A 24,502-nucleotide genomic window follows, 5' to 3' on the forward strand; every position below is an offset into this window, starting at 1 on the left:
GGCAAAGCCGCTAACGGTTTGGCAGGACTTCTAGAAAGTAAAAATAAACCCAAACAATAATTATTTTTGATTTTTAAAATCTCAATAACAATAAAGAGAAGAGACAGTGGACGGGCCGTAAAGGAGTATAATAGTAATGTTTGACGGGACATCTAGAAATTATAAAAATGAAACCCAACGTGACAATAAACTCTAAAAACTATAAAATCTAATTTTTAAAGGTTCCAAGAAGAATGAATAGAAATAGTGGTAGATCGAACAAGCAAATAAAGAAGGAGATGACATAAGGAGTAGCACCTGGTATAACTTTCAAAAACTATATAATTAGAAACACGATGATGATAAGGTTTGGTCTTTCAAAGTCTTAAGACAATGAGATAGCTATTTAATAAATTTTAAGTAAAATCATACTAAAAAGTATATGATTTTGTTTAGGTGCTAGCCGCGGGCCACCCAGCTAGTTTGGATGATAAGAGCACCATAAATTCATAACCACGTTTCCAGTACACTAGTATTGTTGATATAATCCAAGTCGATAACCCCAACCGAAATGTTTGAACCATTAAAATAAGAAAGCATCTTTGAAAACGTGCTCCAAGACCTTCCTTTCTCGCAATACTCCAGTATGGTAGTACTAAGGTGGCTGCAAAGCTTGGAACAATAAGCAACTGTTTTCCCCTCCCTCTTGCGCACCATGGGAAAAAAAAATTCTGACGTGACAAATACAGCTACTACTCGCATAAACTACACTCACCGCCGTACACCACTAGATTGTATTTAACGCAGCAAGTTGAAAAATGTTAGAGCAAAAACAACCTCCGCCATTCCATGGCAACGCACATTTTTTTACTCCGTTTTGTTTGGTCATACTCCTGCACGTCGTCCAGTGTTCCACCAGCTCGGCGGTCTCGATTGACCAGGCCTCGCCCGCACGCGAGCCGCTGACTCTTCCCGGCGGTTCACACCGCGGCCACGTCCTTCTCCGCCACGTCATGCTCTTTGCTCACCTGGAAGATTTTGGTCCACCCCGTCGACGACGAGGTCAGCAGCATGCTGCTGCGCGACGTCGGCGTCTCGCTGTCGTCGTCGTCGCCATCGAGCGCGACGGGCATCGCGGGCCACATGAACGCCGGCTTCGCCGGCGGCACGTGCGGCGGCGGGGCGGCGCCCGTCAGGATCTGCAGGATGGCCTGCGTCCTCGGCCGCTCCCCGGGGTTCGGCTGGCTGCACGCGAGGCCCAGCAGCAGGAGCCGCTCGGCCTCGACCTCGTCGAACTCGCCGGCGAGCCTCTGGTCGACGGCCTCGAGGATGCGGCCGCCGCCAGCCGCGCCGTGGAGCTTCCAGACCCACTCCAGCAGGCTGAGCCAGCCGGGGAGGTCGCTGCAGGAGACGCGGCGGCCGCAGACGATCTCCAGGACGACGGCGCCGAAGCCGAACACGTCCGACTCCCGCGTCGCGCGGCCGGTGTGGAAGCACTCCGGCGCGATGTACCCCAGCGTCCCCGTGACGCCGGCCATGTCGGTGTACGACGTCTTGTCGGACTCGAGCGCGCGGGCGAGGCCGAAGTCGCCGAGCCGCGCGTTGAAGGCGGAGTCGAGCATGATGTTGGACGGCTTGATGTCGCGGTGGATCACCATCTGGTCGTACTCGTGGTGGAGGTAGTTCAGCGCCGACGCGACGCCGGCGACGACGTTGTAGCGCTGCTTCCAGTCCAGCGCCGCCGCGCCCGGCTCGCCGAAGATGTGCCTGTCCAGGCTGCCGTTCGGCATGTAGTCGTACACTAGCAACAGCCTGCCATTTTGGCGGCACCAACCTGCAGACGTGCATGTCGTCCAAAATGTGTTTAGAACTTGCTTACAGAATTTCGTATCATTTTGAAATTTGAAAAATGAAGACTGAACGTACGGTGTTTGTTTTGGGATATGAATGTCTCCTCTTATGGTGAATTGGCAGCTAATTAAACTATATATATAGAGAGAGAGATGTGCATTTGCATGGCTGTTCCAAGTTCCAACTAACGAACGCTATATTTCTTCTAACACAATGCAAGCAAAAGATCAAATCTTGCATTATCATATTGTCAACCAGAGCACTCCAATATCTATCTTATGATTCAATCTGCTTGCAAAGACGTCATGGACTGATGATTCAATTTTAAATTTAGCTGCCAAGTGGCCCAAGTTGCCACATAGCGTGGTGAGCTTCTTAAACATCTATTTGCCGTGCCAACTTGTGTGCCATCTCAGAATATTATTTCCTACTCCAAACTATTAGACAAACCGTACCCAATCTAATACTCTAATCACAACTTCAATCTAAACTAAGTATCCTTTTCGGTTAACCAGAACGAGAAATGATCGCTTACCGACGATCTTGACGAGATTGCGATGACGGAGGCAGTTGATAATTCTGAGCTCGGCGAGGAAATCCTCCTTCCCCTTGGTGTTTGCACCGGAGAACTGCTTCACGGCGACGTCCGTGCTCCGGCCATCTTCCCCGACCACGGTGGCGCGGTACACCACGCCGTACCCGCCCTGCCCCAGCTTCATCTTCTCGTCGAAGTTGTTCGTCCCTCTCCTCAGCTCCATGTAGTCGAACTCCTTGGGCAAACCTGGGATCTTCCTGAAATCAATGGCGGCGTTGAACGCCGAGCTCGGGTCGCCGCCGCTCCGTCTCCTCCTCTTCCGGGTGTACAGCGTGGCGACCACCCCGAGCACCACGGCGACGCCGCACAACACGCCGACGGCCAGCTTCCAGCCGGACGTGCCGGCTAGCTTCGTGGCGGTGGTGGTGGTGCCGTCGTGGAGCCTCTCGACGGTCATGTTCCACATGCGCACGCAGTTGAGCTGGTACGTCGCGGCGCCGGTGGACGCCGAGAAGCCGAAGTACGCCGTCTTGCCGAGGAGGATGGTGGAGAGGTCCAGCGACGCGTTGAGCACGGCGGCGGAGGGCTTGCTCTCGTTCTTGGCGATGTACACCGACATCCGCCGCGACGTGCCATTGTAGTCGACCCAGACAAAGCAGATGCCGTCGTCGACGGTGGTGTTCCTGGGCGCGAGCTGGATACCCAGTGGGGCGAGTGGCGCCGCGGCGGTGGATCGGACGCCGTTGACGTCGAGGCCGACGTGGTTGTCGTCGATGTCGTAGCGCTGCTTCACTGTGTCCAGCTCCACGGCCACGAACCCGTTGGTGGCGTTGCCGTCGGTGGAGGCGTTGGTGAGGCCGAGGAACCCGCCGTGGCTACCGACCGGCGGCCCGCGGGCGTTGCTCGACGCGACGACGAACGCGAGCCCCTCGCCCTTGACCGTCTTGTTCAGGTTCGAGCGGAACAGGTTAACCTTGAACACGGTGGAGAACGAGGCGACGTACTTTCCATCGGCGGCAGCGGCGGCGGTGGAGTTGGACGACGACGACGACGACTTGGATTCCCAGACGACGAACGGGGCGGTGAAGAAGGCGTGGCCGGCCTGGTTGACGAGGAAGATCTCGGGCCTGTTGCCGCTGTCCGGGGTGAGCTGCAACCCGTCCTGGGCGATGGTGGCGTTGCCTGAGAAGGTCAGGTTGTCGGGGAGCTGCAACAGGGGCTTGTCGAACTTGGGGAAGGAGAATGTGGTGAACTCCTTGCCGTCGACGTTGCTGGTGAAGGTGGTGGCCTGCGCGGTGGCAGATGGGAGGAGCAAGAAAACGGACACGCACCACATTAGCATGAGCACGGCCATGGCGGCACGGCGGAGACGGCGCAGAAGCAACATGGAGCAGTGGAGTTGGCGATGCATAAGTAAAGGGAGATGGAGTTGGTGATGTACTGATGTACAGTCAAGGGGGTATTCGCGGGAAGGAATTGGTCCAGTGGTTGTCGACTTCTCCCACTTGCGGACTTGCCAATCGTGCCACCTGCCACATACATTGTACATAACTCTTCTTCTCCAAGAGTCCAAGAGAGACCATGACTGAACAAAGAGACCAAGACAGACTGGGACCAGCAACTTCCGATTGGGTTATGCCGAAGGTTCATGCCCTTCTTCGGAAAGCACATTAGCATCCTTTGGAAGTTCATGACTTCTCCGATTGCAGATTTGCCTAACAAAATACAGAGAACCAATTGGCTCCATTAACATTTGCATGGTCTACAATGGTCAGGTTTGATCCATGTATTGCTGGGGTAAGTAATATATAAGCATGGAAGCTCTCACGTTGCAAGCCACAGATGTCAGATTTGCTCCCACAGGTTTGATCCATGTATTGCTGAAGTTTGCTCTCACGTTGCAAGCCACAGAAAAGGCAGTGTGACAGTGTAATGTGAAGTTTAAGGTCCAGTGTCGACCAGCACTAAGACACCGTTCTTTTCAGAAACTTGAACGTGTAGCTTTCTCATCTTCAAACTGTAAACGATATATTTTGTGCTTTTTTTCACAAAAATCAAATAATTCCATTTCCTAAATTTATAATAATTAATAGTTAGTTATTCATGTGTTAATGACTCGTGTTATTTTACGTGCCGTAAAAACTAACCTCTAACTTGAAGGATCGAACGCAAAGAGGAACATGTTGCACGCGAGTATAAGGAGCAATCGCCTATCATGACTAATGCTTACACATTCCGCTATTTGGAAGTGATCAAGCCACCATTGTTACACCAATTGAGAACATTACAGCTTGACATCAAAGTATGAAGAAAATGAAACAAATCTAAACACCAGTAGTCTTGTACTCCACTGTACTAAAGAAGCTCCCAGAGCAAAAAAAACAAATGGAAAGCTCGATAGCATATTCATGGACATTATTTACACCTTTCATCCGTCCCATCTTTGTTCTCAACGTTGTCACCAACTCCACGGTAACGTGCCAAATCCGATGCGATGGGTCGGGTCCCGGCCGCACGTGTGGGCCGTGGACTCGTCTACGGTCACACCGTCGCCACGTCCCTGTCCGCCACCTCGTGCTCCTTGCTGACCTGGTAGTTCTGGGTCCAACCCGACGAGGACACGTAGTACGACGACGACGAGTTCATCACCGTGCTGCTGCGCGACGTCTCGTCGTCGTCGTCGCCATCGAGCGCGACGGGCATCGCGGGCCACATGAACGCCGGCTTCGACGGCGGAACGTGCGGCGGCGGGGCGGCGCCCGTCAGGATCTGCAGGATGGCCTGCGTCCTCGGCCGCTCCCCGGGGTTCGGGTGGCTGCACGCGAGGCCCAGCAGCAAGAGCCGCTCGGCCTCGGCCTCGTCGAACTCGCCGGCGAGCCTCTGGTCGACGGCCTCGAGGATGCGGCCGCCGCCGCCGCCGCCCGCCGCGCCGTGGAGCTTCCACACGGCCTCCAGCAGCTGGCTGCACCCGGCGGGGTTGCTGCAGGAGATGCGGCGGCCGCAGACGATCTCCAGGATGACGGCGCCGAAGCCGAACACGTCCGACTCCCGCGTCGCGCGGCCGGTGTGGAAGCACTCCGGCGCGATGTACCCCAGCGTCCCCGGGACGCCGATGATGTCGGTGTACGACGTCTTGTCGGACTCGAGCGCGCGGGCGAGGCCGAAGTCGCCGAGCCGCGCGTTGAAGGCGGAGTCGAGCATGACGTTGGACGGCTTGATGTCGCGGTGGATCACCATCTGGTCGTACTCGTGGTGGAGGTAGTTCAGCGCCGACGCGACGCCGGTGACGACGTTGTAGCGCTGCTGCCAGTTCAGCACCTCCGACTCCGGCCCGCCGAAGAGGTGCGTGTCCAGGCTACCGTTCGGCATGTAGTCGTACACCAGCAACAAGACGCCATTTTGGTGGCACCAACCTGCAGACAGGTCGTCCAAAATATTTTAGGATTGTGTATTTTGGTACACCACTAGCTTATTATCAATATTGAATGCTTATCCCAAGAGATAGAATTGTGTATTATTTTTGAAACGTGAAAAACGTAGAATGAATCATGTTAGTTTTGTCAATGACCCAATTATTCAAGTCAGAGACAAGTGGTTATTCTCAAGATTAAAAAAACTAATAGGATTTCCTTAAAAAAAAGGCTTAATTAGTGTTGCAAGGTATACAGACCGTTCTACAACTACTCCGTACCAAATATTTTTCTCCGAACAACAATGCAAGCGACAAAACGATGTCAAACCTTTGCCTTGATCCAAGCTGTATTGGCCATGATCCAATCCGCTCGGTAATCGGTGGGAACTGGTCAGTGTTTAATTTTGAACTTAGGTGCCAAGTTGCCATGTGGCGTGCTGAGCTGCTAAAAATATCTACTAGTATATCTGTTGTGTGTATTTATCTTAGAATTTTATCTGCTACTTTTCTTGAGATAAAGGCAGTAATCGTTGTCGTGGTGTATCGTTTTCATGTGATTGTGGGTATGAAAAATTGCTTACTTTTGTCTATTCTCAGACGGCTACTGAAATTTCCGACGGCTTGGAACTCGGAAGCTTTCATTTTCACGCAACCGTACGAAGGAAATTGTTGCTGAGAATGTAACAGTTAAAAATTGGCACGAGTAGACAACATCTACGCGGTCTAATAACAAGTACAAAGTACAAAGTCTAAACTTATCGGAGCATCCATTTCAATAAAAGCGAAAATATTTCAAATCAAATCAAAAGATAATCTGGCGATTTGGGTTGGCATTTATTAAGGTGATGTTCTTGAGGAAATATTTCATCACGAAATTAGCAGTTCATCAGGGCGGCATCAATGTCCTACTCAGCTATTCTTAATCACTAAATCACAAAAAGATACTATCATGCATCGAACAAAAACATAAACAATATCGAGCTAAGATTTGAATGTTCAGAAAAGTAGTAGAGCTTACCGACGAGCTTGACGAGATTACGGTGCCGGAGGCGGTTGATGATGCTGAGCTCGGCGAGGAAATCCTCCTGCCCCTTGGTGTTGGCACCGGAGAACTGCTTCACGGCGACCTCCATGTTCTGGCCGTTCTCCCCAACGACGGTGGCGCGGTAGACCACGCCGTAGCCGCCCTGCCCGAGCTTCATCTTCTCGTCGAAGTTGTTGGTCCCTCTCCTTAGCTCCCTGTAATCGAACTCCCTTGGCACACCCGGGATGCTCCTGAAATCAATGGTGGTGTTGAACACGGAGCTCGGGTCGTCCCCGATCCTCTTCCTCCTCTTCCGGATGTACAGCGCGGCGAACAGCCCGAGCACCACGGCGACGGCGCAGGATGACACGCCGACGACCACCCCGAGCTTCCATCCGGGCAGGGCCGCCTTCTTCTTGGTGGCGCCCTCGTCGGGGAGCTTCTCGACGGTCATGTTCCACATGAGCACGCAGTTGAGCTCGTACGTCTCGCCGGTGGACGCCGAGAAGCCGAAGTAGCCCTTGTTGCCGCGGAGGACGGTGGAGAGGTCCAGCGGCGCGTCGAGCACCGGGGTCGAGGGCTTTCTGGTGTCGTTCTTGGCCATGTACACCCACACGTGCCGCGACGTGCCATTGTAGTCGACCCAGACGAAGTAGCTGCCGTCGTCAGTGGTGGTGTTGCTGGGCGCGAGCTGGATGCCGAAGGGGGTGAGGGAGGCGGAGGCGTTGGAGCGGACGCCGTTGATGTCGAGGCCGACGTGGTTGTCGTCGATGTCGTAGGGCTGCTTCACGCTGTCCAGCTCCACGGCCGCGAACCCGTTGGTGGCGTTGCCGTCGGTGGAGGCGTTGGTGAGACCAAGATACTCGCCGTAGCTGCCCGGCGGCGGGTTGATGGCGTTGGTGGACGCGATGACAAACGCCAGCCCCTCTCCTTTCATGGTCGTGTTTGATCGGTAGAGGTTGGCCCTGAACACCGTGGAGAAGGAGGCGACGTACTTGCCATCGGCGGTGGAGTTGGACGAGTTGGAGGACCACAGGACGAACGGGGTGGGGAAGAAGACGCGGCCGGCCTGGTTGACGAGGTAGGCCAGAGGATTGTTGCTGCTGTCCGGGGTGACTTGCAGCGCGCTCTGGCTGACGGTGGCGTTGCTGGAGAAGGTCAGGTTGGCGCCGAGCTGCATCAGGGACTTGTCGAACGTGGGGAAGGAGAAGGTGGTCGCCTTCTTGCCGTCGATGGCGCTGGTGAAGGTGGTGGTCTGCGCGCGGGCGGAGGGGAGGAACACGGAGGCGGACACGCACCACAGCAGCACGACGAGGGCGCGGCCGGCCATGGCGCCGCGGTGGCGACGGCCGGGAAGGCCCATACGGAAGGGCAGGTCTGCGGAGGAGTTGGCCACGAAATGGAGAAAAGGGTGGGGGTTGGTGATGTAGCAAGGGGGGTTTGCAAGCTCGCGAGCCGCGAGTTATAAATGGAAGTGGACGGTTGGTTGCTTCCTTGCTCGCGCCATTCCATTCCCCAGATCTGATTCTCTGCTTGAAGAAACTCTCTGACCTTCCTACTGATCCAACTAACCTGCAACTGCAAGGCTGCAACGCAAACGTCCATAATATGTACTGTTTTTTTTCCCTCCCTCTTACCGCGTCATAGACAAAATGTCCGTGCAACAGTGATCGTGACTCCATCCGGAAAGAAGAAAAATAGTAGGCCGGTTTGTTGCTCGGCATGTCACTGTATAATCTGTCAATGGAAAATAAAATAGTAAATGTCAAGGCATATATCAATTTCAGAGTACACAAAATTCAGATGTCTCAAACACAGCTAACAGGTTTCTCCCAAACGAAATAAACAAGATCAATTTCAACACTGGCACTGTTGGTTCTAAAAAAACAATGAGAGAGAAAAAAGAAAAAAAAAAGCAAACATACTCATAAAACACCCGGCGAAAACATACTCATATAACAGAAGCTTGCACAGAAAAAAAAAAGTGATTACCTGCAGGCGAATGGCTATTACCTCCACATTAAAAAATTGGAATCCTGATAGGTTAGAACATGTGCTGGTGTGGCTCCAGTGATGTTTTTGTCTCTTTGCAGAAGGAACGGGCTAATCTCTCGTCATACCGATCGGCCGGTCAATGGTCAATTTTCATTTGCTCCCAGCGTTGCGCCTTCCTCTATCCCTGGTCAAAGTCAAACCCTTGTGATCATCTCTCTATCTCTTTCTCAAATTTCAAACAGGGTTTTGCCCAATAAGCAAGCAATGTACACCCTGATCAATCTCCCGGGAAACTATTATAAATTCTCAAGGCGATATCCCTTATTATTTACATGTCATCTAAATGATTATAAAAAAATTGAAAAAAAAATTAATAAGATAGATTAATATGTGATAAATTACTCCACAAATATGTAGGGTCAAATTTAACTTTCACAAGTTGTAACGAAAAAAACAAATTTGACTGTGAAAACACGTTAACTAGCCATAGTGTTTTCTATTTTTTTTCAACATGTAGAAGTTGAATTTTAACTTGCATATTTGTGGAGTGATCTATCTCATATTAATCTATTTGGTTGAATTTTTTTTATTTTTTTTCAACCATTTGAATGATATATAAATAACGACGGAATGTTCCTTCGAGAATTTAGAAGCCCCTCCCTCAATCTCCCTTATTATGTGTTTTCTTTCAGATGTATGTGCATCTACATGCTCAAGTACAGAGAACATACGTGCCTTGTAGACTTCTTATACTAGTTCAATCACTGTCATGTATTAGTACATAGAAATACAACATCATATGACTAGACCAAGGGTGTATTTAGTTCATATCAAAATTGAAAGTTTGGTTGAAATTGAAATGATGTGACGGAAAAGTTGGAAGTTTGTGTGTGTAGGAAAGTTTTGATGTGATGGATAAGTTGGAAGTTTGAAGAAAAAGTTTGGATCTAAACTCGGCCCAAATGTAGTTTTTGAGTTTGATGTGACCGGTTACCTAAAGTGTCTGGATTAGGGAATTCCTTCGCATGGACCCTTCTGCGAAGCCTGCTGGATAGGCATTATCTTTCGAGGTAGCTCTCATCTGGAGTCCGGACCTGGAGGTGCCTTTCACTGCTCTGGCCGGCAAATCCTGCGTCAGCAAGCTACAATAAAAATTGCAAATCTGACGTATATGATCATGACGAATGATTATCCATTTTCCTAAGGCCTTGTTTAGTTACAAACTTTTTCTTCAAACTTCCAACTTTTCCATCACATCAAAACTTTCCTACACATATAAACTTTCAACGTTTCCATCACATCGTTTTAATTTCAACTAAACTTCTAATTTTGGCGTGAACTAAACACACCCTTAAGCTTCCAAGCCATTTTCTAGCAAGTATGCTGGGTAACCACAATAGCACTAGCATTGTCAAGTCTGTCACACACTATTTTTTATACCTATTTACCCTGAAGCTGTGCATTTTACTATCCACTTAACAGTTCGAGTACACACATACGGGAAGGCCAACTGCACAGGCATCAATACACTACGGCACATGGGGGCATCAATTGTATGAGTTCATGCATAGCTGTTACTATCTCTAAGAAAATAGTGCCACTCAAACCCCGACAAGCACGGTTCGGCCAGTCAGCGAAACGACTTCTTCTAGTAAGTGAAGCAGGTTTTAGTAGAGGTAAGTTCTAAGTAAAGTGACTGCAAACCTTGGTACGAGAACATGAATGTAACATAGCCCAGAAATTCAGCAGGTTTTGTAGTTCTCTAATACAAATTGCTTCTCTTCTTCTTGAGTTAAATGTCAGGTACTGCCTCTCAACTAAGAAGAGTTGACAGCTTGACATGTTTATGTCCAAGGCATCACTTGAGAAATTACCTTGCTTCACCTGCTGGACATCAAGAGAGCAACTTAAAAACCTGTCAACCATGCAATAACAATTCAACGACAGCTCATAGTGGCATCAGCTGTGGTTTAAATTTGTGTACCTGTGTCGTTTATCTTTACCTCTGAATACAAATAGACAAGCCCCCTTTCATTTTGTGATTACATGACACACCTTTTAATTAATACTGGGGAGATTGGTAAGTAACATCAGCAATAATTTGAATTATTGATTTTTTAAGTAAATAATTGGAACAAGATGAAAATTAAAACATGTAGGAAAACTACATTTCTTATTAACAAAACAGATAAAAAGCACACAAATTGGATCAAAGTATTAAACAACTCGAACCAAGGTGGTGGTCTGGTGGAGATGTACACTCCACCGAGTTAAAATTAGTTCTACCGAATACCTGGTATAGTCCTGCTTGTACACTTTCAGTACATTTTACTGAAATATCAGGAAGACTGATCAGTAATCCTCACAGAACATGAATCAGTTGTACTTATTTATTCAGAGTCCATTTAAACTGAGCAAAGAACCAACTAGTAATGTGCAACTGGTTGATTTATATAATAATAAGAGGCAACAATTTCCCTTGTGAACACAACTGAATCGTCTCAGTTTAACTAAGCCTGTGGAGTCATACCTTTAGGAAGTCACCATAAATGATGCAACCAAATCTGTACTATTTCATATGAACAGGAGAATAAAGTCAGCATGGCATATTTAATCAACTGATTTCTTCAATAATGAGGTACCCACACGCGTAATTAATTAGATTTCTCTCTGAGCAAGTGTTTCAGTGATATAGTATTTTTGTCAACTAACCATAAAACTTAAAAAGTAACATACTTTCAGTGATTCCATCCAATTAATCCCGCTCAGTTCAAGCAAAATCACAGCATACATGACAAACACTTGTTTTTTTGCAAAAGGTCTCTTCTGAAAATAATTTATCAAGAAAGGTCAACAAACCAATGAAATGAAGATGCACATCGATCAAAAATGACTAGATCACCTGCTTCTTTTGATTTCGGTATCTTGATGGCTTGGCATCAAGAAAAAGCATGTGACTGGTGTCATTTTTTTTATTTTAAAAAACAGTAGTCTATGGTAGTTGGTTGCCACAGTGGTATCAGGAGGAAATATGGTAAAAAGTTCTGCATTTCAGTCTTTCAGTTGAAAAGTGTTTTAGAGCCCAGTGCACTCACTTCTTAAGAGCTGCCGATTTACTGCTTCAACAAGATTAACATCGTTGAAGGGTTGAATCATACAAAAAAAACAAGGATAAGCTTGGCTACTTTGTCATCCTAGTCACCTAATTATTATAACACTGCTCAGACATAAGAGCTGCAAGCGTATGCAGCTTGTGTCACAATTGTATCACGAATAAGCAAGTAGTCAAATCAATCTTATATGGCCAATTAGCTTTTGTCCTGTGCATTACCTAATGTCTCGTATATTAGAAAAAAAAAAGAGGATCTTATCATCAACTACCATTGAAACAGCAAATAGCCACGTTCGATTATACCAAACTCAAAGTTTCATAACGGACGTAGCTAATGAGCAGTTGAGTCCAGCAACCATTAAAAAGGCCATGCTAATTTAGTACTATTCATGTCAATTTGTAGTTAAATGCGTCCAAGCAGCAGAGGAAATAAACCCGCCGCAAGGCACAAGTCAATGTCGCGACATGCCACCAACCTGAACAGCGCGATACTGCCGAGCATCACATCCAGATTTTATGCAGTCCAACGGAAGAAATTGCTGAGATAAACGCGTGATTCTAGAGTGAAAGCGCAATACCTGAAAACGACACTGGAATTTGATCATTTGAACCGCTGGTCACACATCGATGCCCAGCCGGGCAATTCGACGAACACCGCAGGGGCATGAAGCTAGACACAGCGGTGTTCCGCGAGCGATTGTGATCGGCAACATCCACGTAGATGAGAAAACAAACCGAGAAAAAACGACCTTTTTATCAGAGAGAGAATCAAAGAGAGTCGAAAGGAGAAGAGAAAATTCGGAGATGGACGAACAGGCAGAGGAGCAGCGGCGTGCGGAAGAGATGAGAGACGAACAAATCCGCGGAGAAGTTGACGCCGAACTGCCGAAGCAGGGCGATGCGGCCCAGGAGCCTATAAAAGCCCTCTTGGCTAGCCAGCCTAGCCCAACCTTACTTCCACCGGGAGGAGTTGGATTCTGCGTCCCCGGCTCGTCAAACTCGATTGGGCCTCGGCCTCGCTTGATCTGCTAGACCCTGCCGCCCTGCGAGTTGTGGAAAAAGTACACCCAAGGTCCCTCAACCTGTCATCGAGTTACAAAATCGTTCCCCAGCCACAAAACCAGATATATGGCATCCCTCAATTTATAAACGGGAATGCTAGGGGACGGGATACCATCCCTCAACAGGATACTCCTCCTCCACAGATGCGATTCTCATCCATGCGACGCAGCTGAAGGCATCAACGCACGCCCGTCCCTCGCCGCCGCCGTCCACGTCCCCCACCGCCGCCGCCATCGCCGCCGCGCCCGCCCCCACCGCTGCCGTCGCCGCCCCTCGCCGCTGCCGCCGCGCCCGTCCCCCACCGCCGCCGTCGTCGCCGCCGCGCCCGCCGCCGCCGTCGCCGCCGCGCCCGTCCACCGCTGCCGCCGTCGTCGTCGCCGTCTACAAGGGATGACTGCAGGTGGCCGGCCGCGCGTCGGATGCTCCTCTCCCCAACGAGATGTCCAGTTATATCTAGTAGGAATCACCTGATACCTGGTAGGTATCATCCGATACTAGTAAGTATCGCGTGATACATAGTAGAAATCGTCGATACCTGACATGATACCTCGTGAGTATCACGCGATACGTGGTAGAAATCGTCTGATACCTTACAGGTATCACATGATACCTCGCGAGTATTACACAATATGTGGTAGAAATCGTCTGATACCTGATAGGTATCACATGATACCTTGCGAGTATCACGCGATACGTGGTAGAAATCGTATGATACTTGATAAGTATCACCTGATACTTTGCAAGTATCACCTGAAACATGTGTAGAATCGTCTGATACCTGATAGGTATTACACCTGATACCTACTCGGGATCATCCCGTTCGAAAACGGGATTCCCTTATATAGTAGCCCCCTTTATAAAAACCATTCACTTTAAGTCCTTCAGTGGTTTTGACCCCGGTTTTGTCCCACGTGGCGGCTGAGTCAACGTGAGACCCACGTGGGCCTCTGTTGACAGAAAACACGTGGTCTGGGAGATCTGCTTAACTCCAGTGCAGGTCCAAAGCTCGCCTTCAGATGTGTTAGCGTGCCAGTTGATTTGATCCTGTAATCAACAAGAAATATAAGCAAAGGAACCGTGGTTAAATCTATAAATGATAGCCGATCGGCTAGATGCCGATGACATATCATTTATCTTTAAGCCGATGTCATCTGTGCATCGATCGGCAGTCATGAATAAGTAAAGAAGAACTAAATCTACTCGATCGGCTGTAGATATTCACGATATATACTCCTTATATCGATGTATACTTAAATCAAGTGATTGGGATAGATCGGTCATCATGCCGAGACAGTATAAATCACTTAGATTGAAATATATATCAATAATAGGACTATATATGTTTATAGCGTACCCGATCAGATAAATCTAGCATGTATCAGCTAATATTCCGATACTACTCTATATCAGGATATTAAAGTAAGAATAATATATTGAACAAGAGCCTAATATACTTAGACACAGCAATATCTTGATATAGAGGGCAGATTTAACATGTCAATGAAGCATATAGAACAAATATAATTAAATCAGATAAGATCGGCTGAAACTCTGATGCTATTCTAATCGGCAACTAGAAGGCAGGCTATAGATCGGTATTCTAAGCACGACTCAATAGGTCAAACTCAACTGATACAGCATTAAGTATGAAAAGAATAACGATATCTAGACAATCAAGCCACTAGAAGTTTCATAGAATGGTAGATATCTCATATAATCTAGATCAACATCAAGATCTAACCCAATCAGCTGCCCTCTGCGTACAGATGTTAGCCGATAGTAGATTAGGTGGCGATATTGCTAGAGATTATATAAGATATATGATAACTCAACGAATTATATAAATAAGATTAGAGTATCATAAAGATGGAAGCACTAATCGTAAAAACATAATCCGTCATAACGAGTTTTACCTCTTGTTGAAGATCGAAACCGATGCAGCTCAACCCGAAAGCAAGAACTCGTCGAAACAAAACTAAAGCAAAAGGGTGGCGATGCGCCGAGATTGTATTGAACGTGTGTTGTTAATTATATAAGGCTCGGGGTCTATTTATACCCGAGAATTACAAGATATGCCCATACCGGACACGACTATTATCTCTAACAAACTCTAAGATACCACAAGTCTTTACGGCAGACTTTTGCCCATATTTATCTATAAGGATTTTACATAAAATATTCTAATTAATAGATACAATTTCCTTCCCAGGACTCTATCCGTGCGTGGCAATCATCTTGAAATACATTAACTTGAACCCGATGTCGTGTACGATTCGTATTGTCGGAATCGGCTGTATCGGCTTACTCAACCCGACTCAGACCCAGCTGATCCTAATCGTAGCCGATTTGGACTTCAGCCGATTCCTGCTCTGTTTCCGAACTCGATCTCCGCCTCCAACTTTGCTTTGATCCAATCTTCTTTCCTGACATAGATGTTACAGAATTTGGTTGTTAACAGGCCCACATTGTCAGGATGCCACATCAGTACCCTCCCTCTTCATTCTCCTCTCTCTTCCTCCTCCTCTCTCTCTCTCTCACTCTTCTCTTCTCTTCTCTGGCAAGCCAGCGGCGCTGCTGGGGAGGAGGCCACCGGGGCGAGGCGAGAAAGGAGGCGGCGGCGGCTGCGACGCGGGAGAAGGCGAGGGCGGCGGCCGGTCACGAATGGCGTTGTGTCACCACCGGCAGCGAAGCGGCCTCGCAGCGTTGGGCGACGAGGGGAACGGCGGAGCAGGCGAGCAACGACGGAGCGGGCTGATGGCGCGCAGGCAGGCGAAGCGGGGCGACGGGGGGCGGAGCGGCGACGCACGCGAAGCAAGCGGGGGTGGCAGGGTGGAGGCGGGCGGAGTGGGGCGATGGCGTAGGAAGGCGAAGTGGGGCGACGGCGGGCGGAATGGCGACGCACCCAAAGCCGGCGGGGCGACGGCACAGGCGGGCGAAAGCCGGCAGGGCGGAGCAACGACGCGCGAAGCCAAAGGGGCGGATTGGGTGGCGGCGGGTGGAGCGACGGCGCTTGAAGCCGAAGGGGCGGAGCAGCGCGGCAGCGGGCGGAGAGGTAGCAATCCGCCGTCGGAGCCGATCCCCACAGCGGAGGCGCGTCTCCTTCTCCCACGTTGTCGTCGCCGCCGCCGCCGCCACGTGGCCCGTCACTGACCGCCACTGTCATTCGTACAAGCGTTTTATACGTGTGTGCACATTAGATAGAGAGGATTGGGACGATGTGCAGTGGGTCGCCGTGCGCGTCGTGCAAGCTGCTGCGGCGGCGGTGCACCAAGGATTGCATCTTCGCGCCCTTCTTCCCCGCCGACGAACCCCACAAGTTCACCATTGTCCACAAGGTCTTCGGCGCCAGCATGTCACGAATCAGTGAGATCTCCCTTGGCGAAACGCCAAACTGGGCACGGATCGAGCAATTCGAGAGGAAGAAAAGAGGAACTGAGTAAGAACAGAGTGGAGAATTGACTTGGAGAGGAGGTTGGTGATATTGTATTTTCTTATTCGTTGCCTACGACCAGCGCTTCGGTAAGGTATATAAAGGTTCCAGCTAGTACACAGCTCACAACTGGGCCTTCACTCACGCACCAGCCACCTTACAAGGCCATCAGGCCCAAATCCCAAATGGAATAGTGAAGCCAAGCAATAAAAGACTCCTGAAGTCTAACAATTCCCCTCCCCTTAAGAACCTGCTTGACCCCAAGCAGTAGCATCAGGAAAACGTGTTCGGAGTTGGTGCAGGTTCTCCCAAGTAGCCAGCTCCTCAGGCATGCCAATCCACTTGATCAGCCCATAGGGAACAACACTCTTGCCACGTTTAATCAGACTTCGACGAAGAACCGCTTCAGGCTGAATGGTAGATTGTTCGTCAGAATAGTTGAGAGGGAGATCAGAACTGACCTGGGTGCCTGGTTTGATTGCCACCTTGAGTAAGGAAACATGCACCACCGGATGTATCTGACTAGTAGCAGGTAAATCCAAGCGGTAAGCAACAGCGCCAATCCTTTCCAACACTGTATACGGTCCAAAATACCGAAAGGTCAGTTTCTGACAAGATCTTCGGGCAACAGACATCTGTACAAACGGTTGCAATTTCAGATAAACTCGATCTCCAACAGCAAATTGCCTCTCAGAACGCTTCTTATCAGCCTGACTTTTCATCCTCTGTTGAGCCCTTAGTAATTGCTGATGTAAAAGTTCATTCATATGAGCTCTCTCTTGGAGCCAAAGCTGCACATCCGGCACTGTACTTGCACCCACATCCACAAGGCTAAAATGTGTAGGCTTTCTGGCAAACAAGACCTCATATGGAGATTTATTCAGCACATTGTGGTAGGAGGTGTTATACCAGTATTGAGCCTGGGACAGCCAACTAGACCATTTAGATGGAGCAGAGTGAACTGTGCATCTGAGGAAACCTTCCAAACACTGGTTAAGTGCTCAGTTTGTCTATCGGTTTGTGGATGGTAAGAAGAGCTCATGTTAAGTTTGACATCCGCTAGTTTGAACAACTCCTAGTAAAAATCCTATCTCTGTCAGAAATGATAACCTGAGGCATCCCAAAGACATCATACACCTGCTGGATAAATGCCTGAGCAACTGTATAAGCAGTAAAAGGGTGTGCAAGAGGGATAAATTTAGCAAACTTGGAAAATTTGTCCACGACTACCATGATTGTGTCATATTTGCCTGACTTAGGCAGTCCCTCTATGAAGTCCATACTGACAGTCATCCAAGCTTGCACAGGGACTGGCAATGGTTGCAACAGACCTGGAGACTTGCAGTGTTCAACTTTGGCCTGCTGACAAGTAGTACACTGAGCAACATATTGCTGCACATCCTTTTGCAACCCTGTCCATGCAAACAGATTTTTGATTCTCTGATAGGTAGCTGTAACACCAGAATGCCCACCAACCCCACTGTTGTGTAATACAAGCAAAACTGCCTGTTGTGCTTCCTTATGATGCCCAAGCCATATTCTTCCTTTGTATCAAATTACCCCATTAACCAACTGGAAGTGGTCACATCCTTTAGGCTGAAGGGGCAGAATTTCCAAGAGCTGTTTAGTTTTTGGATCATGCTCATAACCTTCAGTTACAATCTCCATCCATTTTGGTGAACTAATAGACATGACCAGCACCTCTTCATCCTCAACTTTCCTGGAAAGAGCATCTGCCACCTGATTATCTACCCCTGTTTTGTATCGAATCTTGTACTGCAAGCCCATTAATTTGACAAAAGCTTTATGCTGCATTGATGTGTTCAACTGCTGCTCTCCCAGATGTGTTAGGCTTTTGTGATCAGTTTGAATCACAAATGCAGAGTGCGGTAAATATGGTCTCCATTTATTGACTGGCAACAATATTGCCAAACATTCCTTTTCATAAGTTGACATGGCTTGCGCTTTGACCCCCAATGCTTTACTAATGAAAGCCAATGGATGACCTTGCTGCATAAGCACTGCCCCTATCCCCTTGTCACTAGCATCAATTTCCACCACAAATTCCTGAGAGAAATCTGGAAGTGCTAGAACTGGAGCTGTGGTTAAAGCCTTCTTGACAGACTCAAATGCTTGCTGATGGGTTTCCTCCCAAACAAACTTGACTTCTTTTTTAAGCAGATTTGTAAGAGGTTTTGTCATCAGGCCATAACCTTGAATGAACTTTCTATAATACCCTGCCAGACCAAGGAATCCCCTAAGTTGTTTCAAATTCTTAGGAACTTGCCACATTTGTACAGCCTTCACTTTCTAAGGATCAGTAGCCACACCTCTGACCCCAATTATGTGGCCCAGATACTCCAATTCCTGTTGTGCAAAAGAGCATTTACTTGCCTTCATAAAGAGTTGATGCTGTCTTAGCAGAGTGAACACCCATCTCAGATGCTCCACATGTTCAGAGAGAGTCCTGCTATAGATTAGAATGTCATCCACAAATACTAGCACAAACTTTCTGATGGCAGCAGTGAATATGGTGTTCATTAACCCCTGAAAGGTTGCTGGTGCATTTGTAAGCCCAAATGGCATCACCCTGAACTCATATAGACCTTGATGAGTCCTGAAGGCAGTCTTATGTTCATCTTGTTCAGCCAACCTTATCTGATGGTATCCTGACCTTAGATCCAGTTTAGTGAACCATTTAGTCCCTGCTAGTTCATCTAGCAACTCATCAACCACTGGCATTGGATATTTATTCTTTTCTGTTATGTCATTGAGCCCCCTATAATCCACACAAAACCTCCAAGAGCCATCCTTCTTCTTTACCAGCAACACTGGGAAGCAAAAGGACTAGAACTGGCCTGAATAATTCCCTGCTGTAGCATCTGTACAACTTGTTGTTCTATCTCATCCTTCTGCTGAGGGGCATACCTATAAGGTTTCTTAGTAACCGGTTTAGCTGTTGGAAGCAGTGGTATGTGATGGTCAAACTGGCGATGTGGAGGCAGCTCAGTTGGTTCCTTGAACCTATCTTGAAACTCCTTCACTACAAGCTCAACTGCTGCTGGTAACTCTTGCTTAATATCAGGAACTTCCTCTATTGCACAAAGTTGCACCATCTGTGATATTGCCCCATCTTTATGCAAGCCCTTCAACTGCTTAACAGATAGCATTGTGGTCTGGGAGAGGTTTGGTTTAACTCCATTTAGTGACACCCTATCTCCCATATATGTGAATCTGATACTCTTCCTTCTCCAATCTATCCACATGGGACTAAATGATTCTAACCATTCCATGCCCAGAATCATGTCATATCCTCCCAAATTCAGTACCTTAAAATCAATGGTGAAAGTATGCCCCTAACACCACCATTCCACACCAGATACAAGCTGATTGCACTGCATTTTCCCACCATCAGCAATGGTCACCTGAGTTGCTGGCACAGTTTCACACTGAAGTCCCAACTTGTTCACCACATTCTCTGCTAAAAAGTTGCTGGAACTACCTGAATCTAGCAGTATCAGCAGTTGTTGTTTCTGTATCATCCCATGAAATCGAATCGTCTTCCTTCCCATGGTTCCAGCCACAGCAAACTCAGACAAAACTAGCTCTTCATCACTTTTTTGTTCTTCTTCATCATCACCTTGGGAACCATCTTCCTGCAATTGGAGCACTTCAAGCAATTCTTCCAAAACATGTAATTTGTACAGACTTAGGACACTTGTGCCCTAGGCCATACTTTTCTCCACACTTGAAGCACTCTCCCCTAGCTCTCCTTGCTGCCTTCAGTGTGTCAAATCTTTCCTCCCACTTGGGTTTCTCCTCAGGCTTCTTAGCCTCCTCTGGTGATGCTCCCAGAATCCCTTTGCCTTGATAAATAGGTTTAATCACCGGCTTGTAAGCATCCTTGTATCCTCCTTTGGAGTAGTTCTTCCTGCTACTCTCCAGCAATAATTCCTCATGCGTTTTTGCCAAAGATAACGCCAGATCAACCGTTCTCGGTTTGTGTAACTTTATAGTTGTTTTGATCTCAGTTTTTAAACCCCCCTGAATCTAGTAACAAAAAATGTCTCATCATAGCTCTTGTTGTAAACTAAGACCCTATGCATCAACTCCTCAAATTTAGTATAATACTCATCAACTCCCCCAACTTGACTCAACCCTTCTAACTCCTCTAAATGTTGTTGGTACTTGTCCTTACCAAACTTCCCATGCACTGCTACACACAATTCTGGCCAGCTCTCTACATAGTGCAACTCCTCATAGGTTTGTAACCATAACGCTGCATTCCCTACAAAGTGGAGTGTGGCAAAGGATGACCAAGTTTCATAAGAAACCTGGTACATACTGAAATACTTCTCACTATTAGTTTTCCATAGCTTTGGGTTGTCTCCATCAAATTTTGGGAAATCAGGTTTGGGTAACCTAGATCCACTAGACCTTCCAGGACTCTGCAATCCTCCCATCCCTTTTTCAGAGCAATCCCCCAAATCAAAATGAACTGGCGAGTTGTGAAATTGCAGCTTACCCTTGACCAGGGCGCGCCCCTGGTCCACTGGGGTACCAGTTGCAGCTCCCTGGTGGTTCAAAGCTACGCCGTGCCCATCGGGCAGAATAGTCACCGGCGTAGTTGTCGCCGGCGCCTTTGCCTCCAGCGTGGTCACCCGCGAGGCAACTTGTTCTACAGCTTGACGCAGGTCCTTTATGCCTTCATCCACCGCCGGAATCCACTTCTCCATACCTTGTAGGGATCCCAGGATGGAGTTGAGGCTTGTGGTGAGCTCCGCCACCCTCGTCGTCAGCGATTCAACCTCTCCTTCCACCGCCGCCATGCGCTCCATCAATGTTGGATTCGCCTTCTTCCTTGCCAAGCTGCCCCAAAATCCACTGCTCTGATACCAGATTTGTCACGAATCAGTGAGATCTCCCTTGGCGAAACGCCAAACTAGGCACGGATCGAGCAACTTGAGAGGAAGAAAAGAGGAACTGAGCAAGAACAGAGTGGGGAATTGACTTGGAGAGGAGGTTGGTGATATTGTATTTTCTTATTCGTTGCCTACGACCAGCGCTTCGGCAAAGTATATAAAGGTTCCAGCTAGTACACAGCTCACAGCTGGGCCTTCACTCACGCACCAGCCACCTTACAAGGCCATCAGGCCCAAATCCCAAATAGAATAGTGAAGCCAAGCAATAAAAGACTCCTGAAGTCTAACACAGCAATGTTAGCAAGATGCTCCAGCCTCCAGGTATATTAAATCAAACTTCTTCTTACCCAACATACATATATGTGTATATGTCCATTGGCATTGCATGGCCTATGCACGAACACGTATAAGGTCGTCATCAATGGCGGTGCCCGCGCCACCGTGCATGCATGCTTGCGTCTGATGCGTGTTTCCAATGCAGGAGCTGCTGGCGCAGCAGCAAGGCAACGCGGTGAGTAGCCTGGTGTACGAGGCGAACGACCGGATGAGGGACCCAGTCTACGGTTGCGTCGGGGCCATCTCCTTCATGCAGAACCAGGTGTCACAGCTACAGATGCAGCTCGCCGTCGCATAGGGCGAGATCCTCTGCATCCAAATGCAGCACCGCGATGGCAATGAGAACGAGAAGAATGTGAGAGAGGAGGAAGAGAGAGAAGATGGAAAAAAAGAGAGAAGGTGCTGACGTGGACACTGACATGTGGGGCCCATATGGGGACCCATACTGACTCAGCTGCCACGTTAGACAAAACCGGGGTCAAAACTACCGAAGGATCTAAAGTGAACGGTTTTATAAGTTGAAGGATGTCATATATTTGGTTTTGCGGTTGGGGATGATTTTGTATCTCGATGACAAGTTGAGGGACCTTGGGTGTACTTTTTCCGCGAGTTGTGGGCCCTCTCGTAGCGTTGCAGGCCAAGCTGAACGTTTTGGTGGGCTCCAGTTTATAATGGGCCGTAATCACTTTTGGGCCTCCATCTGGCCTATTGGCATTTGACGTCAGATTCGGCCCTGTCGGTTGCCATGTGCTGCACAACAGCTCCATCAATTTTTTTTTGAACGAATCGGCACAACAGCTCCATCAGTAGCTTACCTTAGCTGTACTCTTTTCGGTCTTCAGTCTTCAGGGAGAACATCGGCTCCAGGTCGTCAACACACTTCCGTGTTTCCGGAAGAACACAATAGGTGTAACCGTGTAAGAGCAAGTTTAATAGTATAGCCAAATACTATCTCCAATTCATCTATAGCCGATCTAGTAGTTTATTCATACAATAGTTACATACTACACTATTAATATCTAGTCCCACCTATCATAAACACACTGCGTTTTGGAGTCCGTGTTATAACTGGCTACAAATCTGTAGCCCGCTGCTCTTCTCTCTCCTTATTTATCTCTTTAAAATATCTTTGCAGCTGGTTTATAGCCTGCTATTGTACTGCTCTAAGAGCAAAGTATATACTACTAATCAGCAGCTTAAAACGTACTCCTACTCAGTGCTGCATGTACTCAAATGCCATTAGACTCAAAAAGTCCAAAAGTAAACCATCCCCTTTTCTTTAATTATACGCACACCTTGTGGCTCGTGCTCCAAACAAAACGTGCTACTCCTGCTTTTCACTCATCGGCCCAACACGGACACAAAAAGGCAAAAACGACATGGCGCCACGCCACTCACCCACACGGCCGTCAGTCCCAGCCCCCAGTCCACCACACGTGTCCCCTTCACTCACGCCCCCTTTCCCCTCCATGCGAAGCCGTGTCTCCTTCACACACACACACGCACGCACGGTCGCGGTCGTAGGTGAGCGGCCGCGCATGCCACGCCCCGTTCGCCCTCGTGCCGAGCCGCGAGATTCCGCCGGGCGCACCGGCGCACGTACGACCAACTCCGTCTCCCGTGGTAGCCTCGGCATGAGAATACGATTATTTCCTCGCAATCTCGCATCGCGCACGCGCACGCGCACGCGCGCGCGCCATGTGTTCGGCTCCGGCCGTTTCGCCGGCTCACGGCGTACCTAACCGCGCGCGCGCGGCCACCATCGATCGATCGCGACTTTGCGGATCGCGCGAGCCCCCGTGCCTGCGTTGCGTGCGGCTCGATCGATCGGCAGGTGCGTGCCATGCGGTACGTGTGGCTCTCCTGTGACCTCAAGCTCAACGGTTTGACTAATCGATCCAAGACTCTAATTTATGTACGGACGGATTTTTCCATCGATCTGCCTGAAAAAAGTTCTGGAATGCATGCATTGTACGTCAAGAGGGAGATTGTCAAGGATATGATCTGACGTGTGTTCTTGCTGTGGTGTTACGTGTTAACGTTCGTTGAGCTGAATATATGTATGCATGAAAACTGAATCGAGAGGACAGCAACACGAAAATATTTGGGTTGTTGGTCGGGACAAAGACGTACACACCAGCTGGATATCAGAGTATCCACGCACATCATTTCATAGTATTTCAATAGATATACTAGCTCTTCGCTGATACGCACACAGTTTATTATTCAAGTTCATGGGGGCACAAGAATCAAACTGTCTGCAGCAACTGGCCTCATGCCGGTACGAACAAACTCCATCCACCTCCCCATATACCGTGTGCCGAGAGATCTCCTGACAGATCCGTCATGCCAGTACATTTGTTAATGGCTCTTTTGAGTTTTTAACTAGCCCTGCCAAACTCCTGCCAACTCGCATGTTTATGGTTAACTGCTGCGCTTAACCCCTACAAGTCCACTCACTCTGCTGGACGAAACATCACTATTCTATACGTAATCTCTACGCAGTTACGTAGAACTGAGCAGGGCGCACGCACGGACGCATGCCCACTAATTAATTCACTCATGTCTACTAGTAGTAACACTGTCAGCAGCTGCTGTTTGATCTGCTTGGTCGATGACCCAACCAATCACGCGGCGAAATTTGGCGTGCAGGCTGGCCACCCGTTTCACATTTTACACGGACACGTCACACTGCCCCCCCGGCTTCACTGGCTGTTTGCTTGTCCGTACCGGCTTCACATCGCGTGTTAATTAGTGGAGTAGCAGCTTAATTAAGCTAATCCCCGCGCATGTCGCTCTCGCGAAAAGGCTCGATTCAAACCTACCTTCCTGCCTCGTTCCTCT

At 48.5% G+C, this 24,502-nt stretch overlaps 3 protein-coding genes across 4 annotated transcripts; 1 reads left to right on the plus strand and 2 right to left on the minus strand.

Moving 5' to 3' along the window:
• Positions 1–493: 493 nt before the first annotated feature.
• On the minus strand, positions 494–4,189 carry LOC127761795 (probable L-type lectin-domain containing receptor kinase S.5). The gene is made up of 2 exons (XM_052286127.1): positions 2,366–4,189; positions 494–1,813 (listed from the first exon to the last, which is right to left on the minus strand). Exons 1-2 carry the CDS (start codon positions 3,912–3,914, stop codon positions 960–962), a joined length of 2,403 nt encoding a protein of 800 aa, XP_052142087.1. The 5' UTR covers positions 3,915–4,189; the 3' UTR covers positions 494–959.
• Positions 4,190–4,598: 409 nt separating this feature from the next.
• On the minus strand, positions 4,599–8,980 carry LOC127764045 (probable L-type lectin-domain containing receptor kinase S.5). 2 transcript variants are annotated; one of them, XM_052288858.1, is made up of 3 exons: positions 8,815–8,980; positions 6,796–8,538; positions 4,599–5,778 (listed from the first exon to the last, which is right to left on the minus strand). In XM_052288858.1, exons 2-3 carry the CDS (start codon positions 8,162–8,164, stop codon positions 4,907–4,909), a joined length of 2,241 nt encoding a protein of 746 aa, XP_052144818.1. In that variant the 5' UTR covers positions 8,165–8,538; positions 8,815–8,980; the 3' UTR covers positions 4,599–4,906. The 2 variants fall into 2 exon arrangements, with proteins under 2 accessions (XP_052144818.1, XP_052144817.1); XM_052288857.1 differs by having other exon boundaries at positions 8,794–8,980.
• Positions 8,981–16,185: 7,205 nt separating this feature from the next.
• On the plus strand, positions 16,186–21,956 carry LOC127762642 (LOB domain-containing protein 12-like). Its single transcript, XM_052287117.1, has 3 exons — positions 16,186–16,333; positions 19,451–19,464; positions 21,804–21,956. Exons 1-3 carry the CDS (start codon positions 16,186–16,188, stop codon positions 21,954–21,956), a joined length of 315 nt encoding a protein of 104 aa, XP_052143077.1.
• Positions 21,957–24,502: the final 2,546 nt, after the last annotated feature.

This window comes from Oryza glaberrima, chromosome 2 (genome assembly GCF_000147395.1).
Source record: "Oryza glaberrima chromosome 2, OglaRS2, whole genome shotgun sequence".
Lineage (NCBI taxonomy): Eukaryota > Viridiplantae > Streptophyta > Magnoliopsida > Poales > Poaceae > Oryza > Oryza glaberrima.

Bases quoted from the DNA above. Each gene is read 5' to 3' on its own strand.
- LOC127762642 (XM_052287117.1), top strand. From the start codon at position 16,186: ATGTGCAGTGGGTCGCCGTGCGCGTCGTGCAAGCTGCTGCGGCGGCGG.
- LOC127761795 (XM_052286127.1), bottom strand. From the start codon at position 3,914: ATGTACAATGTATGTGGCAGGTGGCACGATTGGCAAGTCCGCAAGTGG. The intron at 1,814-2,365 runs GTAAGCGATCAT...GCACGTCTGCAG, and splicing joins CAATCTCGTCAAGATCGTCG to GTTGGTGCCGCCAAAATGGC.
- LOC127764045 (XM_052288858.1), bottom strand. From the start codon at position 8,164: ATGGGCCTTCCCGGCCGTCGCCACCGCGGCGCCATGGCCGGCCGCGCC. The intron at 5,779-6,795 runs GTAAGCTCTACT...ACCTGTCTGCAG, and splicing joins TAATCTCGTCAAGCTCGTCG to GTTGGTGCCACCAAAATGGC.